General features: G+C 37.7%; 4 protein-coding genes across 5 annotated transcripts in view; 1 reads left to right on the forward strand and 3 right to left on the reverse strand.

Annotated features, from left to right (window-relative positions):
- Nucleotides 1-2,961, forward strand: part of LOC106314030 (putative disease resistance protein At4g11170) — a 13,480-nt gene extending 10,519 nt beyond the window's left edge. Inside the window, exons 3-6 of the mRNA XM_013751979.1 lie at nt 264-1,386; nt 1,714-2,016; nt 2,090-2,703; nt 2,835-2,961. Of these exons, the coding sequence (XP_013607433.1) occupies nt 264-1,386; nt 1,714-2,016; nt 2,090-2,703; nt 2,835-2,961 (2,167 nt within the window). The remainder of the gene's footprint in view (nt 1-263; nt 1,387-1,713; nt 2,017-2,089; nt 2,704-2,834) is intronic.
- Nucleotides 1-7,930, reverse strand: part of LOC106315405 (protein QUIRKY-like) — a 27,092-nt gene extending 19,162 nt beyond the window's left edge. Inside the window, exons 1-12 of the mRNA XM_013753128.1 lie at nt 7,749-7,930; nt 6,774-7,143; nt 6,590-6,677; nt 6,183-6,310; nt 5,685-6,076; nt 5,402-5,565; nt 5,222-5,302; nt 4,963-5,129; nt 4,780-4,885; nt 4,402-4,652; nt 4,117-4,318; nt 3,746-4,034 (exon numbers count right to left, since the gene is read on the reverse strand). Coding sequence (XP_013608582.1) covers nt 3,746-4,034; nt 4,117-4,318; nt 4,402-4,652; nt 4,780-4,885; nt 4,963-5,129; nt 5,222-5,302; nt 5,402-5,565; nt 5,685-6,076; nt 6,183-6,310; nt 6,590-6,677; nt 6,774-7,123 — 2,218 coding nt within the window. The 5' untranslated portion in view covers nt 7,124-7,143; nt 7,749-7,930. The remainder of the gene's footprint in view (nt 1-3,745; nt 4,035-4,116; nt 4,319-4,401; nt 4,653-4,779; nt 4,886-4,962; nt 5,130-5,221; nt 5,303-5,401; nt 5,566-5,684; nt 6,077-6,182; nt 6,311-6,589; nt 6,678-6,773; nt 7,144-7,748) is intronic.
- A 3,891-nt stretch (nt 7,931-11,821) lies between these two features.
- On the reverse strand, nt 11,822-17,388 carry LOC106315406. 2 transcript variants are annotated; one of them, XM_013753130.1, is made up of 3 exons: nt 17,153-17,388; nt 13,644-16,713; nt 11,822-13,532 (listed from the first exon to the last, which is right to left on the reverse strand). In XM_013753130.1, the coding sequence occupies exons 2-3, from the start codon at nt 16,677-16,679 to the stop codon at nt 12,201-12,203; spliced, it is 4,368 nt and encodes a 1,455-aa protein (XP_013608584.1). In that variant the 5' UTR covers nt 16,680-16,713; nt 17,153-17,388; the 3' UTR covers nt 11,822-12,200. The 2 variants fall into 2 exon arrangements, with proteins under 2 accessions (XP_013608584.1, XP_013608585.1); XM_013753131.1 differs by lacking the exon at nt 17,153-17,388 and adding an exon at nt 16,981-17,000.
- An 804-nt stretch (nt 17,389-18,192) lies between these two features.
- Nucleotides 18,193-18,925, reverse strand: LOC106315414 (auxin-responsive protein SAUR21-like). The gene has a single exon (XM_013753144.1). It carries the CDS (start codon nt 18,700-18,702, stop codon nt 18,409-18,411), a length of 294 nt encoding a protein of 97 aa, XP_013608598.1. The 5' UTR covers nt 18,703-18,925; the 3' UTR covers nt 18,193-18,408.
- Between the last annotated feature and the right edge of the window lie 880 nt (nt 18,926-19,805).

Consider the following 19,805-nt stretch of genomic DNA (forward strand, 5'->3'; position numbering starts at 1 on the left):
AACGAGGAAAACCGCCCTCGTTAAGATTATGTTTTCTTGTAGTGGGGGACCATATATTTACATAGGATTTTCTAAAAAGTTATTATCTTATTATTTTATTGATTTGTATCATATATTTTGGATGACCCAACTTTGGACTGGAGAAATTTATTAATTTATGGTGTTTATTAATTTATCGAGTATTAATTTATAGAGTTTATACCGTATTATGATATGTTTTGAGTTAAATTAAATAATGTCGTTTTGGTTTTAAATTATTATAGGGACAATGATGCGGAAATGATAGAAAAGATTGTTGCTGATGTTTCTGACGAGCTGAATCGTTGCACACCTTCAAAGGATTTCGACGGTTTAGTTGGATTAGAAGCTCATGTGGCGAAGTTGTGTTCTATGTTATGTTTAGAGTCTAATGAAGTGAGGATGATAGGGATTTGGGGCCCTATTGGAATCGGTAAGACCACCATCGCCAGAGCTTTGTACAGTCAGCTTTCTGCAGCTGATGATGATGATAACTTTCAGTTAAACATTTTCATGGAGAATATTAAAGGAAGTTGCAGGAGAAACGAGCTTGATGGTTATAGCTTGAAGTTGCATTTACAAGAAAGATTTCTCTCTGAAATTTTCAACCAGAGAGATATAAAGATAAGCCATTTAGGTGTTGCACAAGAAAGGCTTAAGAATCAAAAAGCTCTTATTGTTCTTGATGATGTAGATGAATTACAACAACTACATGCATTGGCAGATCAAACTCAATGGTTTGGTAATGGAACCAGGATTATTGTGACTACAGAAGATAAACAGCTTTTGAAAGCTCATGGGATTAATCATGTCTATGAAGTGGGTTTTCCATCTAAGGATGAAGCCATCAAGATATTGTGTAGATATGCTTTTGGGCAAAACTCAGCACCAGAAGGATTCTATGATCTAGCTGTTGAATTTTCTCAACTTTCTGGAAACCTTCCTCTAAGTCTCAGCGTTTTAGGTGCATCTTTGCGAGGGATGAGCAAGGAGGAGTGGACTAAAGCACTACCGAGGTTTAGAACAAGTCTAAATGGGAAAATTGAAAAAGTATTTGGAGTCTGTTATGATAGTTTAGATGAGAAAGATAGGCTCATCTTTCTTCATATTGCATGCTTGTTCAACGGCGAGAAGGTAGAACGTGTGATCCAGTTTCTTGCTAAGAGTGAACTGGAAGTAGAGTTTGGACTTAAAGTCCTTGTTGACAGATCTCTTCTACATATCTGTGATGATGGGAATATAGTGATGCATTGTTTGCTACAACAAATGGGCAAAGAAATCATTAGAGGACAATGTATAGATGAGCCTGGAAAACGTAAGTTCCTAGTCGATGCCAAGGAGATCTCAGATGTTCTTGTAGATGCAACTGTAAGTACTCATGAATTACTCATCAAAGATACTCATTCTGTCTTATTTTATTTGTTGTTTTAGGTTTACACACATAGATTGAAAAGACATTTAATTTTGCATTTTTCTAAAATAAAAAACATCATTACTTATATACGTAACCATTTTTCTAGCAAACTCCGTAATACTGTAAATAAATTTTGCATTGAAATTCTAAAACGACATTTATTTTAAAACGAAAAAATTTACTCTACAACGACAACTAGACTAAACTGAAACGGAGGGACTATAACATATTTCAATATATTAACTAGCTGTGTTCTTTTATTTTTTGTGTGTATTTTTCAGGGTACAGAAACTGTATTAGGCATATCACTAGATATGTCTAAACTCAATGATGATGTGTGTACAAGTGAAAAAGCATTTGATAGAATGCATAATCTTCAATTATTGAGGCTGTACACGAACTTTCAAGATGAATCATTCAAGTTGTGTTTACCTCACGGCTTAGACCGTCTACCTCATAAACTAAGGTTACTACATTGGGACTCGTATCCGATAAAATGTATGCCTTCAAGGTTTCGTCCTGAGTTTCTCGTGGAACTTAGCATGAGAGACAGCAAGCTAGAGAAGCTTTGGGAAGGTATCCAGGTAAGACTTAAAGTTTTTGTGTTTCTTGAATAATGTCTTTATTAACATTTTTTTGCTGTGTATGTTTTTTCAGCCGTTAACAAGTCTCAAACAAATGGATTTGAGTGCGTCTACGAAGATTAAAGATATTCCAAATCTCTCAAAAGCAACAAATCTTGAGAATTTGTATCTTAGATTCTGCAAAGGTTTGGCCAGTGTTCCGTCTTCTCTCCAAAACCTTAATAAACTCAAAGTATTGGACATGTCTTCTTGCGTAAGACTAAACGCTCTTCCGACAAACATGAACTTGGAATCTCTCAGTGTCCTTAACATGAAAGGATGCTCGAAGTTGAGGATCTTTCCAGAGATCTCAAGTCAAGTAAAGTTCATGTCGGTTGGGGAAACAGCCATAGAGGAAGTGCCTTTGTCTATTAGTCTCTGGCCTCAGCTTATTTCGTTGGAAATGTCAGGATGTAAGAAACTAAAGACATTCCCAAAGCTCCCAGCAAGTGTAGAGGTATTGGATTTGAGCAGTACAGGAATAGAAGAGATTCCTTGGTGGATCGAGAACGCATCTCAGCTTCTTATAATGTGCATGGCTAATTGTAAGAAGCTGAAATGTGTACCACCAAGCATCTATCAGCTGAAACATCTTGAAGATGTCGATTTATCTGGCTGCTCTGAACTTCGCCCCGTGCTTTCTTCCAGGTACAGAGCTTTTGCTGATGTTTTCTTTATTAGATTGTTGCATTCGGAATGAATATTTAAGTTTTCTTTTTTTTTGCCCTCAAATCATACATGTAGGAGAACAAATGAAGCAAAGAGTCTTTTGAATGCAGAGTCTTTGAGAAATGCAGGAAAAGAAACAACAAAAAGAACAGTAACGGCTCGAGGAAGAAGAATATTAACATGGATGAAAGATCTCTGCTCTTTTCAGTGACAGGGTCTTCTGAGACCAGAATCTAGACTATACGCGCCATAGTGGAACACTTACTATCTGGCTTGGACTCTTAAATGCTCTGTTTTGTTCCTTTGTGTGAATGTTTCTTTTAGTTTAAGCAACCTTCTAATTAAACTATTCACATCACAAAACCAAGCAGCAGAGATCAAGTACTGCTTCAGATAAAAAAACTGACTAAATTCTTTCGAGTTATTTTCCTTTCTCCGAACGAATGCTTTATTTATGACGTGAGATCCCTCTTGAACGTGCAATTTCATGTTAATTTCTTTGTATAAAACATACATGAGCTGAAGTTTTGTGATCGTGTAAGCACGTCGAAGATCAACTAAAGTAAGTGCGCTTATTATCAATTATTATTTACGTAGAACCCAATTGCATACGGCGAAACCAATTTCTGAAAGTCTTCTTTCGAAAAATATTATTGGTCATCAAAATTACAAGAATGAAACATCTTCAAAGGAATTCTTAACTCAAGTCTTTGGAAAGTCAATTACAGATGGCCACCCATCGCAGCTGCCCTCTTCTTCATCATCATCATCGACACGTCAATACAGCAGCTACGGCGTGGATTGAAACGCAATGGAATAAGCACGTTCATAGACAATGGTCAATGGGATCACGAGGGTACATTAGCATAAAGAAGAATCAATCTTTATTTTCTTTCAAAAGACACAAACATTGCAGCAAATTCAAAAGATGCCATATCATCTCTCTCAGCAAGAGGGATACAATATGCATCAAATCTAACTTTCGACTAAATATTTTTATATTAAAAAAAAAAAAAAAAAAACTTACGGGTCTTGAGACCACAGTCAGGGTTCACCCAAAGGATGTTCTGCTCTAGGACAGCAAGCATCTTGTTCACTCTGTCTGCGATTTCCTCAGAGGATGGTATTCTTGGGGAGTGGATGTCGTAGACACCTGGACCAATTCCAGCACCGTACTTCACTCCCTCACGGAACACAGAGAGAAGCTTCTCATCAGATCGGGAGTTCTCGATGGTGATCACATCAGCATCCATGTCGATGATGGAGTGTATGATGTCATTGAAGTGAGAGTAGCACATGTGAGTGTGGATCTGCACAATACCACCACCATAAGAAGAAGAAAAACATTTCACTCCAGCAGGTTCGAGAGATATGTGTTTAAAGGAAACAAACCTGGGTGGTATCTTGGACGCCACAGTTGGTGATTCTGAAGGAGTGAACAGCCCAGTCCAAGTAGAAAGCGTGCTCGGATTTCCTGAGTGGTAATCCTTCTCTGAGTGCAGCCTCATCAATCTGAATCACATTAATTCCACCTTTCTCAAGATCCTCAACTTCGTCCTTGATGGCCAAAGCGATCTGGTAACAGGTCTCGTGCCTACAAAGTTTTCAGATATATACGTTTTACATTTTGTTGTAAGCTGTGTTTGTTTCACACTTGAGATCTGTTATTTTATTTACCTGGGCTGGTCGTTTCTGACGAAGGACCAGTTAAGAATGGTGACAGGGCCGGTAAGCATACCCTTCATTGGGCGAGAGGTCATGCTCTGAGCCATTGCGGACCAGAAGACGGTCATTGCCTTGGGACGGCTCACATCACCGTAGATAACTGGTGGCTTCACACAACGAGATCCATAAGATTGGACCCATCCGTTTGCAGTGAAGGCAAAACCAGACAACTGCTCCCCAAAGTACTCAACCATGTCGTTTCTCTACAAATTTATTGAAACATGTCTCGTCAGAAACATTAAAAAGGACTACCAGCGATAACTTTGAATTGTCAGTACTCTACTTCGAGGGTTCAAGCAATGCATATAACATTAAAAAGAAAAAGCTCACCTCTGGCTCTCCGTGAACGAGAACATCAATGTCAAGTTCCTCTTGGAGGTCAACAACTTTCTTGATCTCTTCCTTCATGGCTTTAACATAGTCCTCCTCGGAAACCCTATTAAAGAGAGATCAGTGAACCGTTAGTATCATACCGTTTAAGGAGATACCAGGAATAAAATTTAGGAGACTAACTTCTTAGCCTTGTATTCTCTGCGAACTCTCCTGAGCTCTACAGTCTGGGGGAAGGATCCAATGGTGGTGGTTGGCAGGATTGGGAGGTTAAGCTTCTTCTGTTGAGCATCTAGCCTAGCGCTAACATTGGTTGCACGACGATGGTCTGAGCCCTTCAGAGCAGCAGCCTGACATAACAAATCAGAAATCCTATCGATCAATAAACGCTAAGGAGAAATCATTGACTGTGGACATGGCTGAGGTTTGACGTCAAACTTACAGCCTTCTGAACACCCTCATTGGTGACTCTTGGGGAAGACCTCCTTGAAGCCAAAGCAGCAGAGTTGGCGGAGAAAAGGGCCTGAAAGGGAATACAATATTAGCGTTCTAGTGTTTACCAAATCATTTACATTGCAAAATTATTCAAGGACTTAATAAAGTAGGTGGACAAAGTTTCTACCTCATCCTTCTGACCAGCCAAAGCCTTGGCCAATGCGTTCACTTCAACGAACTTCTGGGCAGCAAACGCCAACCATGATTTGATTTCGTCGTCAAGCTTGGTCTCGTTTACAAGATCGACGGCGGTGTGGAGAAGAGAGCAAGAGGTTGAGACCACAAGCTTGTCTGAACAATGCAGAAAGATAACAGATCAACGTTTGAAATAATTGGTTCTAAGTAATCCGTTAGCCTATTGTCGGGTGACTCAAGGTAAAAGGTAGATGATTCTGGAAGCACTTATTTACCTTTTCCAACAACACCCTCAAGTGCCTCCAAGGTGCTGAGAGACGCAGCAAAGTCATTGGCCCAGATGTTCCTTCCATCAACAACACCAGCGAAGAGGTACTTTCCCTCGGGGAAACCAGCCTTGACTAAATCAAGGGTCTTTGTGCCACGAACCAAGTCAAATCCAAAGGCAGTCACACCCTTCAACGAAGTTAGGGTCTTGTATGCTTCAGCAGGGATATCAGCGAAGTAGGTCTCAACAAGAACATTCAAACCAGACAGAGTTGATTCAAGTTCAGCATAAGCCCCAGTGAAGGCCTGGAGTTTGTGGCCCTCAAGATCCATGACAAGGACAGGCTCGTCAAGCTGAATCCAGGTGGCACCAGCTGCCTTAAGCTCGGTGATCACTTCCCTGTACACAAATCAAAGTAAAATTGTCAGTGGTACGTCAGAGGATCACTAATAACATCAAGGACATGGGTTGAAAAGTAAAAGAAAAAAATAAAGTGGTTGCATACTTGTAGACAGGGAGAATTTTGGGGAGAAGAGAAAGAAGGTCAAAGGACTTCTCCACACCCTTGGCAGCCTTAGAAAGCAACAAGTAAGAGACAGGGCCAACAAGTACAGGGACGGTGTCAACACCAAGCTGCATAAACATCAAGCTTAACGGATCAGAACTTTAGATAGAAACTACTTTTGGTGTACAAAAGACAACCAGAGTCAAACTAATTTTTAACAACTATTCTATCAACCGGTTGTAATTTGTGAGTAAGCAAGCGAGTATATTCTTAACGTATCAAGATCTTCTGTGAAAACCATTCAATATATCTAAATTCAAACACTAAATCCACGAAAGTCTATGATCTACAATAAATAATTATTTACTAGTAAATGGATAATAAAAATAATGAAGAAAGATACGTACTGCCTTGGCCTCCTTGTACTCATTCACAGCCTTGTGAGATGCGTAAGAGAACTTGACGTCAGGGCCCAACTCAGGAACAATGTAATGGCTGCACCAATGAAACATCATTACATTATTCAACAAACTATGAACAAAACTAACAATGTTAGTGCAATGTACACAAACACAAGAGTTGGAGACTCACTAGTTGGTGTCAAACCACTTGGTCATCTCCATGGCGGGAACAGAGGCGTTTCCTCTTGCCATGGAGAAGTAAACATCCAAACCGATCTCACCACTGGTGTAACCGTATCTGGGTGGAACAGCACCGAGCATGGCGGTGGTGTCGAGAACCTGGTCGTAGTGAGCAAAGGTGTTGCTGGGGATGTACTTGGTCCCAGCCTCAGACATCTGCTTCCAGATACCCGACCTGATATCAGCAGACACCTTCTGAAGATCCTCAGCAGTGCTCTTGCCATCCCAGAATGATTCCAACGCGAACTTGAGCTCTCTCTTAGGGCCCATACGTGGATATCCAACAATGTGTGAAGCCATTTTGATTTCTTTTTTTTTAACTGCATCAAACACAAACCAAATCAAGATCAAAATCAAATAGTAAAATAAATTCTCTCTTTCGTAACTTCGTTAATATAATAATAATAATAATAATAATAATAATAAGTTTCATACTCCAAGAAAGCTGCAACTACAGTTCACGTGTTAACAAATTAAAATAAAATAAAATCGAAACGTATAGCTATTGCAGCTTTTGTCGTATTAATGATTGAATGAGTCTACTTCAAAGTAGTATCAAAAACTTTTAGATCAAAATCACATGCAACATTTGATGATTCAAAGCGGATCTAACTCAAACGAGCTTAGAACAATGATCATATTCGAACGATGACTATAGATCGCAAATCAGATCCAGATCTACAGATCGACCGACACCAACAAAAAAAAACTGAGATCTGCAATTGATGAGCTATCTCACCGTTTAGATCTCAGTGATAAACACGCTATACGAACAAACGGATCGGGGAGGAATGAGCTAATATATTTGAATTTAAATCACACTCGATAAGTAATAAACAATAACGTGGAGACGAAAACGAAATGAAGAGGGGAAGGGAGCTAAATAAGGGAGACGTAGGGAAGCCATAAAATCTCGGAGACGTACCTCACGGAGGAAGAATCGGAGAAAGAGGTTTGGCTACGAAGAAGAGAGAGCGAGGAAGGAGAGTGGCTCTGTGAGTTTATTTATAGATACAATCGTTGGCCTCTGTATAATTGTATAGATCTGGTGGTCGATATTTTAAGCAATAATCATATATTTCAACATTTTATTATATTTAATTTTTCCTCATTTTCTTTCTTTCTTTCTTTCTTTTACGCTCAGTTCGGGAACGCGCTAGGCGCTAGTCGGGCGGTCGGGTTGGGCCTAGCGCCTAAAGAGAAAATCGAAGATTAATCGGAAATTATGCGGGGCAGAATTTTTAGATGGTTTACTATGTTATAAAACATGTTAATCTTTAATTGTGTATAACATTAATACATTTTCATGTTTAAGATTGTATAAAACACACAAATAGAATATATAAACTTAATATATATTAATGTAATTTTCATCAAAATTATGAATATAAATGATATTTATAAAATTTTAGATCAAATAAAAAAATAAAAATATTATTAAAAATAAAATAAAAATAAAAATAAAAAAATAAAAAAAAATAAAAAAAATAAAAAATTACGGCTATTTATGTGTACTACTTTTCTAAGATCATTTTCTAATTTTCTTACCATAATTAATTTTTTTTTTTTTGAAACACACAATTTCTAATGTATTTTAGCTAGGTATGTGTTTTTAGCCTTAAACATTTAAAATGTTAACAGTTTATACATGGATACTAGGATTATTGGATATTTTTAGTGTATTTAGCCATAATTATTGGATATTTTAAGCAATAAAAATTTTCTCTTTTTTTTTTCTGAGATCATTTTCTAATTTTCTTTCCATAATTAATTACTTTTCGATTTTAAAAGTAAAACTAGACCAAAAAGGAACGAAACTATGTGTAATTTTATTCGTTCTTCAGTTTTTTTTAGCTAGGTATGTGTTTTTAGCCTTAAAACATTTAAAATGTTAACAGATTTATACATGGATACTTGGATTATTTTTTAAGAACGAATTTTTAGATGATATCTTAACGAATTGACAGGAATATCGTAGTTACAAATTTGTAAAATACCGGTAATGGTATTAAATATTTTGATTAGTAAAGTTCAAATCACTTTTACAGCAGTAAAGTCCAATCATTTAATTAAAACGTATTTATAAAAGTATATTAAAGCGATTAAATAGAGGATTAAAACGTGAAGAGGAGTTGGTGTGTACGTATATGAGGGATTAGTAGTAGTGGGTGGTGGCGTGGGTCCCACGGAGGTTGGTGGAGATTCACATTTCACAGTGAAGTTTCTGTTAAATACGGCTGCGTTTGGTGTCGGCCCGAAGAGTATCGACATCGAGGCCCGTTCCGCAGCGTTTTGGAAACCAAGTTGAAGTCATATTGAACCTAATTATTTTTGATGATTTTTTTTGCTTCAATATCTTTAGGAAAATTATATACAAGTAAAATTTCGCTTGTTTTTTTTTAACTCGAAATTTTATTAAATCTTTCATAATGAGATGCATCATAGATTACAAAAGCCGACATAATTTCACTTGTTAACATTTAATTTTTTCGATGCTGCTTCATTTTCCTCTTTATATTTACTATATCTCACTCACCAATAACAGTTTAGATAACTGAATTTTTTTGACAACAGTTTAGGAAACTGAGTTAAACTGATCAAAACAAATATATGATAATTAAGTGAACTAGCCCATACATTATGTTGTAGATTGGATCGGGGAAAAAATATTAGTTGAGTGAAGAATATAGTAGTAGGTAAAGAAAGGGAGATTATGGACCCATGATGTATATGTTATAGCTTAAGATTCATAAACACAGTGATGATTGGTCTTCATCTTGTTGTTTGCTTGATAATTTGGCCACCAAACATTGATTCTTATAACTTTTATTAACTTTATCGCTTCCCTTGATTACATGTTACTTTTCCTTCTTTTTTTTCGAAAAAGATTGGTGTATTTTGACAGCGTTAAATTTTGAATATTAGTGATATTCATAAGACTCAGAGTCCATATCACATACTACAAATAGATTAGGAGTATAATATTTATACCAATCATTAATCCTCAGTTTCGTTACGTAACTCAAAGTCTAATCTATAGCACATACACTACTTGACTATATTATAAAGCTATTTTGTGGGACTTGTAAGAATATTCTACGTTCAACAACTGGTTTGGACTTTGGTGTGTACCATTCTCTTATAGTGTAATTATGTAAGTCTTATTTTGAGTTTTAAAATAATAAACAAAGAAGATGATGCTGTTGCAAAGAGAGAAAACAGTCAACACAATGCTGCGTTTTCTTTACCAACGTTAACAAAATGCTTATTGAAGACTAGCTTGACACAGCATGGATACTAAACCCTAGGTAAATTATATGATTTGTATTATGTGCTAGTTTTATTACGAGTACTTGTCAATCGCACAACAAATAAATTGAACAACAATTACATGTGAGTCGTGACTTTACAAGAAGATTTGCATATGCATAGTTTTGTCGGTGGATTTAGATCTACCATTATAACAGCAAACATCGCGCGAGCATTTAATGGAAAAAACTTCCTTTTCATTTTATTGTTCTGCAGCTTAAACAGTAATACTATAAAACAGCTCAAATGCAAAAAGATCTGTAATGTACTTTTATGAAATTATTGAACTAATTCGTACGCTTATTGTGAAAATTATACGACCATACTATATGGTGTACGCCTCTTGGCCATCTCTTTGAGTTTGGTAGATCGTATAATAAACGGATCACAAAAAACATCCTTATTGCAGGATTATTAAACTTTTGTGATTAAACTAATGATAAATGCACGCTTTTAGCCATGTGACATAAAAAAGATTACATGATTACATATACATTATGATTTGAATTGAAATTTTTATAATTAAATAATTTTATAAATCTTTTGTATGTATGTTAACTAACTTAAAGAACCTAAAGATTCAGAAATCATTCATCTAAATCCCGGATGTTAACATGGGTAATTACAAACCCACTAATAATGGGTTGGGTTTTTGCCCATCTAAGATTAATTGGGTCAATCATGGGTATTAATTTTAAAATTCATATTTATGTTGGGTAAATACAAAAGGGTAATGGTGTGTACCCATGAGTTTTCAATTATATATATAAATTTTCACCATTTTAATTAAATTATATAAAATTTGCAAAAACGTTTTTTTCGTCAGAACCAAAAAATGAATTTTTTCCCCAAAACCGTAAAATAAAATTTCTCACAGAAACCAAAAACGAGTTTTCCCGCCGAAAACCACAAAAACAACTTAACAAATTTTCTCGTTAAAACCATAAACGCGTTTTCCTGTCAAAACGATGTTTAATGCTAAAACCGCAAAATGAGTTTTCCGGTTAAAATTGCAAAATAATTTTTTTCCGAAAAAACGAGTTTTTCCGCCAAAATCGTAAACGAGTTTTTACACTAGAACAAGTTTTCTATAAAATTGCAAAATCTTGTTTATATATTAAAACTCATATTAATGATATTAATATTTTACATGATCTTAAGAGTAAATAAGATAATACTTTGGGGATCCACGGGTAGACCTATACCTTATTGGGTTATTTTTTTGGTTTGGATTTCAATCTTGATGTTTCTGGATTTTTACAGGTAGGGTATAAACTAGGTTGGGTTATTAATGATATTAATATTTTACATGATCTTCAGAGTAAATAAGATAATACTTTGAGGTATCCACGGGTAAACCTATATTTTATTGAGTTATTTTTTTGGTTTGGATTTCAACCTTGATGTTTCTGGATTTTTTGAGGTGGAGTATAAACGTTAACATCCCTATGACCCTATCGCAAGGCTCCATGTTAAAAGTGAGTAAAACATAAAAATGAAAGCCAACCACTTTTTAGGTAGAGTCCATTCTTATAGATTACACAATGCTAACCCTATAGCTAGAGTTGTGAACTGAATCAACACCAAACCCGGTCAAATCTGAACCACATCCCTATCATGACTAACAGCCCAAAAGGATGAAAAGAACAACGATGTAGAGCAACTCTACCTTTTAGACAATGTTCAAAGAAGAATCCAAACATCAATACATTTCTCATTTCTCATTTCTCAGTTTCAATACAAAATAATTTAGAACAATCCCCAAAAACACGAGAAAATATTTAAAGTCACAAACCAAAAACCCTGAAAAAAACTCAGAATAGTATCAACAAATACAAATCAATAAATACGGAAGCTGAAACACGAGAAAAGGAAAACACATACACACACACAACCGGGAAAAGGAGAAAACTTGGTACAGAAAAATGAATAGCGGCTTCTTCGTGCCCCTTTTAAAACAGAGCACACAGTCTGATGAAAAAAAAACAAACCCAGAAGTGCCTATCAATTACCGTGTAACAAACATATATACTAGGAGTTGAGATGCATTACCCTTCGATATTGTTTTTCAATCTGAGTCACTTGAACTAGAGCTTGAGCTCGAGCCTGAAGAATCGGACCTACCCTTATCCTTCTTCTCTGTCTTTACTTCTGAAATGCTTTCCTCCGAATCTTCCGGAGCTTCTTTGGACTCAGGACTCTGTACAGTCCCATCAAGGTTACTTGAGGTTTCAGCTTTTGCTTCCTCAGTCACTACTTCATCGCTTAGTGTTACATTACTAGACTCAGTGGCTTCTGTGGGAATCACCACTCTTTCCGAGATTACTTCCGTTGACATCTCCTCTATTGATTCTGAAGTTTCCTCCAGTGATCGAGTTTCGGTAGTCGATACATCGGATGTGGTTCTCTCTTTCGGTCTACTTTCCTCATCTTCTTCTTTCTCAGGTGTGTTGTTAAGATGAACATTTGTCTCATCAAGAGATCTTTCTTCAACTAAAGACCCTGATGGTTCGATTTCAACTGCATGTTTGGTTTCTCCAGACCCACCATCTGATTCTGGTGACATTGGTTGCTTGCACATGCTCTCTACAACAGCCTGATTCATAGCAGTATCTAGATCATCTTTGGACGTAGCTTCCACCACTGTTAAAACTGACTTGGTCTCTGTTGAGTGCTCAGAATTTTCTTGAGCCAACTGGTCTTGAACGGTGTTTGGAAGGATAACATCCTCAACCTCGGATCCTTCATGAATCTGCTGGAAAGCAGATTCTATGTCTTGAACAGATCTCGTTTCAAGAACAGACCGAGGTTCCGTCTGTTCAGGGGCAGTCTCTGACCCTACTGAAGATGGCCCAGGCTCAGAAACTTCCTTAACACCAAAGTCTCCAACCGTGTCAAGTTTAGACAATAATCCTTCATCAGTCTCTTTTATCTCGTCTGCCTCTTCAGTGATAACTTCTGGAGAACTTTGAGATCCTTCATGTAAATCTGTAAGCTGATCTAGTCGCTCTGCTTCTTCAGTGATAACTTCAGGAGGACTTTGAGATACAGCAAGTGAATCTATAAATTGATTTGATTTCTCTGCTTCTTCAGTGATAACTTCAGGAGGACTCTGAGATATTGTATGTAAATATGTAAACTGGTCAAATCGCTCTGCTTCTTCAGTGATAGCTTCAGGAGGACTCTGAGATATTTCTTGTAAATCTGTAAGTTGATCTGATCGCTCTACCACATGGTCAAGCCCCTCATTCACAGTCTCTTGGAAGTATTCAGCCTTTGAGCTTTCACCAACCATAGGTGTTTCGTACTCAGGAGACTCTGCTGGAGATGAGGATGTGTCAGATGTCAAACAAGATAACTCAGCTGTATCCATACTCACAGGAGCTGCACGTGCTGGTACCTGCATATCAGATAATCTTAAGCTAAGAGGACATAAGAAGATCATATTCTAAACATGTCACATATGTTGAATGATGACCATCTACGAGAGAAAATAAGTTTCATGACTTACTTGATCTTCACAAGGTTCAAGAGATGATTGTTCTACCACAGATTTATCTGACCAGGTCGGTTCTCTATCTGATTCAGCTGGAGTCGCTTCTTCGGATCCCACATTTTGGGCACGAGCATTCACAGAGTCTACTTCGATATCCATAGTTTGGTTGGGATGTATTTCTTCCTTGGCATCAGAAACTGAGGATTGAACTGGATCTTGTTCCGCCTGCGGAGCATCTCCATCATTAAATGAATGCGTCTCAACATACTCAACTGCTCCAGAAGACAAAGTGGCGTAGCTGTCTATTGGGATGTCTGCATTGACTATTTGATGACTGGCTTCATCTTTTTGTTTATTCTCTTCCTCCTGCACTATGCCCTCAGCTACTGATCTGTTTACTGAAGTTTCAGCTATGTCATGTACCATATCAGGTGATTCTTCCAGTGTTGTCAAATGCTCCGTCGTATCACCACATCCCAAAGGTGAACTTGTATGCTCAACTGTCCCTGTAGATACTACTTCCTCTTCTGTAGGAGAAACCAAGTCCACCAAAGATTCACTAACATCTAGCTCTCTGGTATCTACAGCCTCTTTCACTTCTTCATGCAGCTCTTCCAGGTCTTCTTGACTAGAAATAGATAAAGGAACATCCTCCTGGTGGTCAGCATCCTCGTTCTTATCCAAGGGTAGAGAGGATGGATCAACTAAGGCTTCCTCAAATTCAGACACTGAAACAGTTGAGTTCTTTTGACCATCAATTCCAAGGCTTGCCTCTCCTGTAACATGCGTGCTACTATATACCACTTCCCCTGTACTTGTTTCAGTCTCATCAGGACCTAAGCTTTCAGAATAAACTTCACGTTCGTTATCTGTATTTTCTTGTACTTCTTCGCCACTCTTTCCAGGTAGATCTGGTTTGTAATCAGATGATACTGAAGAAAATGATGGGAACCTACTGGCTGAGGGAGGACTCGAATCGTAGACAGGTGTTTCGTGGTGATCGCCCACCAAACCACAAAGATTATGAATTGTTGACTCCTCCAGCGAGGGAAGTGTAGTAATGAAAGCAGGCGCTCCATCATGGTGATAATCATCCTCCACCCCTCTTGCAACATGAATATCTGATCCTCCAAAAGAAGTACCTGATGTCTCATGAAGATCAACTTCCCGCTCAGAAACCAACATTGCTTCATCCTCATTAATATGCGCTATCTCTGATACAGATGATTCACTATCACTGGAATCCTCTTCATCATGATTTGTCTTATCAGAAGTTTTTCCATCCATAATGTTTGATTGATCATGATGTGTAATGTGTGTTTCTGCACTTCCCAATATTATCTCAGCCACATCATGATGAAGGGTTTTGCTATCAGCTTGTTCATCAAAATCAGAATCTTCTGACAAATGACCCTTTTCTTCATCATGGTCAGAAGCTGAAAGGATTTTTTCTTCATCATGGTCAGAAGCCATATCAGTTTTAGCTACATCGGTTTCTCGATCAGCATCATCTTCATCCACCTTCTTTTCGTCATCCTCCAGGATTGTGCAGACAGATTCAGTATCAGGCACAGAACTGACTTTTGATTCACTAACTTCACTGAGCTGCCTTTCAAATGGATAATAGCTCCTTCCCTCATTTGCTAATCTTTCCAGCGCAAAGAAAGGTCGTAGCCTATCATGTCTGGGACCTCCGAGCATCGATGGACCTACACTGAAACTCTCATATCTTCTGAACACTGGCTCCTTAGGTTGTGGAGAAGAGAACTCTTCCTCAAAACCATCACCCTTGAGGTCTGGCTTTTCTTCATTTGGCTCGTACGGAAGATCAAACGGGTTTCTTCTCCTCGCGAACATAATGGACGGAGCAGAGCCAGGGATAGGTGGTAGTCCCATATCATCATATGAAAGATCAAATGGATTATGCCTTGCGGTTGAGATTGGCGGCATATTAAATGGAACATCAGCACAGTCGAAATCAATAAGATTTCTCTCTGCTACCATTCTCATATTGTTGCGAGCCCTTCTCCTGGCGATAAGACTCTCCAACCGTTGGTTTCTTTCAAGCTCGAGACTTCCTAGATCCATGACGTTTTTTTGGTCAGCCTCTGTCCATTTGATAGGTGATTTACTTTCATCTTCCTTCTTCTCCTCTTCCTCTTCTTCCTTCTTGTTGTCGTCCTCTTCACCATGACTTTCGCTGTTAACATCAGACTCCATTCCTTCATCGCTATCACTACTACTCATATCTGGCTCCTCTGAAGTTGCATCTGATCCTTCAATACCACGACCTGGATTCTCTGAGTGTAAAAGCGGGTGAAGCTCATCAAGCATGGGGATGCTGTCTGTCATAGAAGGGTCAGGTGAAGAACTTTCCGCATCATCAGAACTAGAATGCAGTGAGTCATTTACATCATCATCCTCGCCCTCCTCATGCCTCATTGGTCTCCAAGGAGTTAAATCCACCTGATCTTCCTTTGAATCGTCCATCATCTCATCTAAAGAACCACCAACATTCCTCCATTGTTCATCACGCTTCCCATCAAACTTCTCCTCTTCTCTCTCCTCAAACCTTACATGAGTATCTCGTTTGGCCTCATCAAGAATCTGATCAACCAAAGGCCTATAGTCAAATGGTTGACCATCACCGTCCTCAACCTCACTCAGCTGGTTTTCCACTAATCTATCAGCAACATCTTTCTCTGTGCTCACGAACCTCTCCACCTTAAAACTCTCGTCGCCTCTCTCAACAACAGTAGGATCCCTCGAAGCCTCAGTTGTGAAAAGAGCAGCCTCGTGAACAGTGGTCTCCGGTTCTGTTTCGATCTCAGGTATAATATTTGTCTCTCCGAAACTAAGAATAGCTCCAAGCAAAACGAATGTGCAAACCAGAACAGGAGATGCAGCCAGCAAGGGAGAAAACAAAAGAGGACAAGCTCTATACAGAAGATACACAACCCCAACACAGCCAAGGAGATGGGGATGACTGGAGATCCATCTATAGGAAGTTCTGATCATAATGACGAATAATCTCCGCGTATGAACTCTCATCTCTTTTTTTCTTTTTCCTTCTCCAAGTTCTTTTCTGTATAAAGAAAGAGTTGAGAGCAACAATCACGAAATCAGATGGTGACAGTTAACATACTAGAATAAATCTGAAACGAAGTTGACAGAGCTTTACACAGTTCATAAACTTCTAATAAAATAAAGAGAGCAGCGTTATTGATCGTATTAGATAAGCAACTTTCAACCGTAAATTAATAATGATCGGATCTAACGCACACGAGTACAGAAAAAAGGTAAATCATTTCAATCAGATTGAGAATTAGATCGAGTATTCTGGTGAACTCACTCACTAGTCACCAGGTACGAGCAAACAGATCGTGGAGAAACAGAAATTAAATACTAGGATATAATTCAGAAAATATCATCACTTAGTTGACCAGATCTTAGACAAGTGAAAGCGTTGACAAGAAAGGAAATGAAAGAAAGAGGGGGGAACCTTTGGAAAGTCAGAGACGTACCTTACGGAGGTAGGAGGCGTACGATTGAAGAGAGAGGATCAAATAGTTGCCTAGACGATACAGAGACAGAGTGAGAAAAGAAGAAAAGTGAGCTATAATTGTTTGTTGTTAGCCTTCTTTTACATCAAAACAAATGTAACTGTTCGTTGGCCTCTCTGCTGATTACGGTGGTGGCGGTGGCTACTTTCGGCGCAATTATTTATGAAATTTGTTCCACTTATTAAGTAATTAAACACACCAAATAATAATAAAAATTAATGTAAAATATCTGATTAAAATTCTGTCCGAATATCTGACTAGAATTAGGCCCGAGACGATCCACATATCCGAAAAATTTAGGGTAATCGGATCCGACGGATCCGTGGATTTAATATTTGGATTCGGATTTGTAGTTTCCAGATATCCGAATTTCGGATATCCGTCTCGATATTCTACTACCCGCGGATATCCGGATACGTAAAAATAATTAAAAATAATAATTTTTTTAAATACTATTTTTTAATATAATACATAAATATATTTATACAAGATTTATATATGTCTATAATATTGTAAGAACTAAAATATAATATTATAAGATTAATTCATGTATAAATATTAATATATCAAATATAAATATTAATGAAATTTAAAAATTAATGTGTTTTAAAAATACGGATCCGGATCTGAATATCCAGACCTAAAAATTAAGATATCTAGATCCGGATTCGGTTTGGACGGATCCAAGATTTAACTATCCGGATTCGGATCCGGACATCCCGGATATCCTATTTTCGGAGCGGATCTCGGATCGAATCCGGAGTGGATCTCGGATCGAATCCGGATCTCGGATAATAAATCTCAGGCCTAATTAGAATCATCTTATATCGTTTGTAAACACAAAGTACAAAAAAAAAAACTAAATATGTTTAAAGAGTTATTATATTAATCAGAGACAAATTTATCTTACATCGTTTAAAAAATTAGATTAATATTATTATTATTAAAAAATACAAAATTTGTATAATTGAAACTTCTATATCATTTTAAACTACAATATAAAAATAAAAAGGCAATTCTCTCAAATTTATATTCAAATGTTGTGGCCTTTCTTTAACAGTCGATCCAAACCCTATTTGACATGATCGTTTGATCTGTGTCATTCACTCTCTAAACAACTCTTTCGAGAAGAAAGAAAATGAGAGAAAGCTCCTATAGCTTACAAAGAATAAGACTATTGCTAACTCAGGAATAAAAAAAGAATTAGATGATAATCATCATTGGAGCCTAGATGTTACGTTGATGAAGATATCTTCAGGGCAAGGGATCGTTAAGCCACCCATCGGATGATCAAACCCAAACTCTTCCTCAGATTTACTGAGAAGCGCTTGAAAAGAAGGCTGGTTGAAGTATGAGATTGGCACCACATATCTCTTCTTCTGGCTCTCTCCAACGTACACCGCAAGAAACCCTTTCGGTGCTGCCGAGGCTGCTCTTTTGCTCGTGTAAGCTGCTGAGACTGAGCAGCCAAGAATCTTCTTTGCACCCAATAGACTTCTCACCAAAGCCATTTCTATGTCTTTTCTCTGAAAAGTTTGAGTTCTTTTGAAAGTTTTGGAGATGTATGGAAAGATTTAAAGTTATTGGATTGTTTTGTTGTTGGTTGATGATAGAAATTAGAATGGCTCATGCGTCTATATATATAGAAAGACCAGTGAAACTAATGTATTGAAAAGTTTCTGGAACAAACTTGTGGTCTTTGAAGCGTTGGGACAGACTAGAACAGAGCGTATCACATGGTTCTGTCTATGTAGCAATTTGTCCACTTGGATAGCACTCTCTCCGTATGCAATTCACAAGGGCTTGTCTTCTCAGTGTTTCTGAGATAAGACGTACCCCACGACTCAACTTGCACCGTTTCTGTGAATTTGTGATGATTAAGTGGTTGGCTCGCATGACTATTCTCTAAATTAACTCTATGGTTCAAATGAATTTAATGAGAACTTTAAAGTTGTGAAATATCAAACAAAGTCCCACATTGGATATTAAACGGAGGAATGTCTAATATATAAAGAGATGTCCAACTCTAATTAGTACGAGACCTTTTGGGAATGAGCCCAAAAGTAAATCCATGCGGGTCAGCCTCTTAGGTTCAAAGTGGACAATGTCGTACTAATCGGATAATATAGAGTTGGACATGGGATTTCACAATCCCAACAATTGGTATCAGAGCATGATGGTCAACATGGAGCTTGTTAGTGGCGTACCTAAGACACCAGGTTGACGAAGATCTGCAAGAAGACCAAAATACCCTTCAAGTAGGAAGTGGACCCTTCAAGTAAGAATAAGGAAGGTTCGGCAGAAACAATCAAGATGATCATGGAACCTGTGATGACATTCTCAAAGGACCGAGATGTTGTGGGAGGCGGATTCTCAAAGGAAAGAAACACACGAGATGAGTGTGGTCCTTAGTTTGAGGGGGAGAATGTGAAATATCAAACAAAGTCCCACATTGGATATTAAGACGAAGGAATGTCTAATATATAAAGAGATGTCCAACTCTAATTAGTACGAGGCCTTTTGGGAATGAGCCCAAAAGTAAATCCATGCGGGCCAGCCTCTTAGGCCCAAAGTGGACAATATCGTACTAATCAGATAATATAGAGTTGGACAT

This window comes from Brassica oleracea, chromosome C9 (assembly GCF_000695525.1).
Source record: "Brassica oleracea var. oleracea cultivar TO1000 chromosome C9, BOL, whole genome shotgun sequence".
NCBI lineage: Eukaryota > Viridiplantae > Streptophyta > Magnoliopsida > Brassicales > Brassicaceae > Brassica > Brassica oleracea.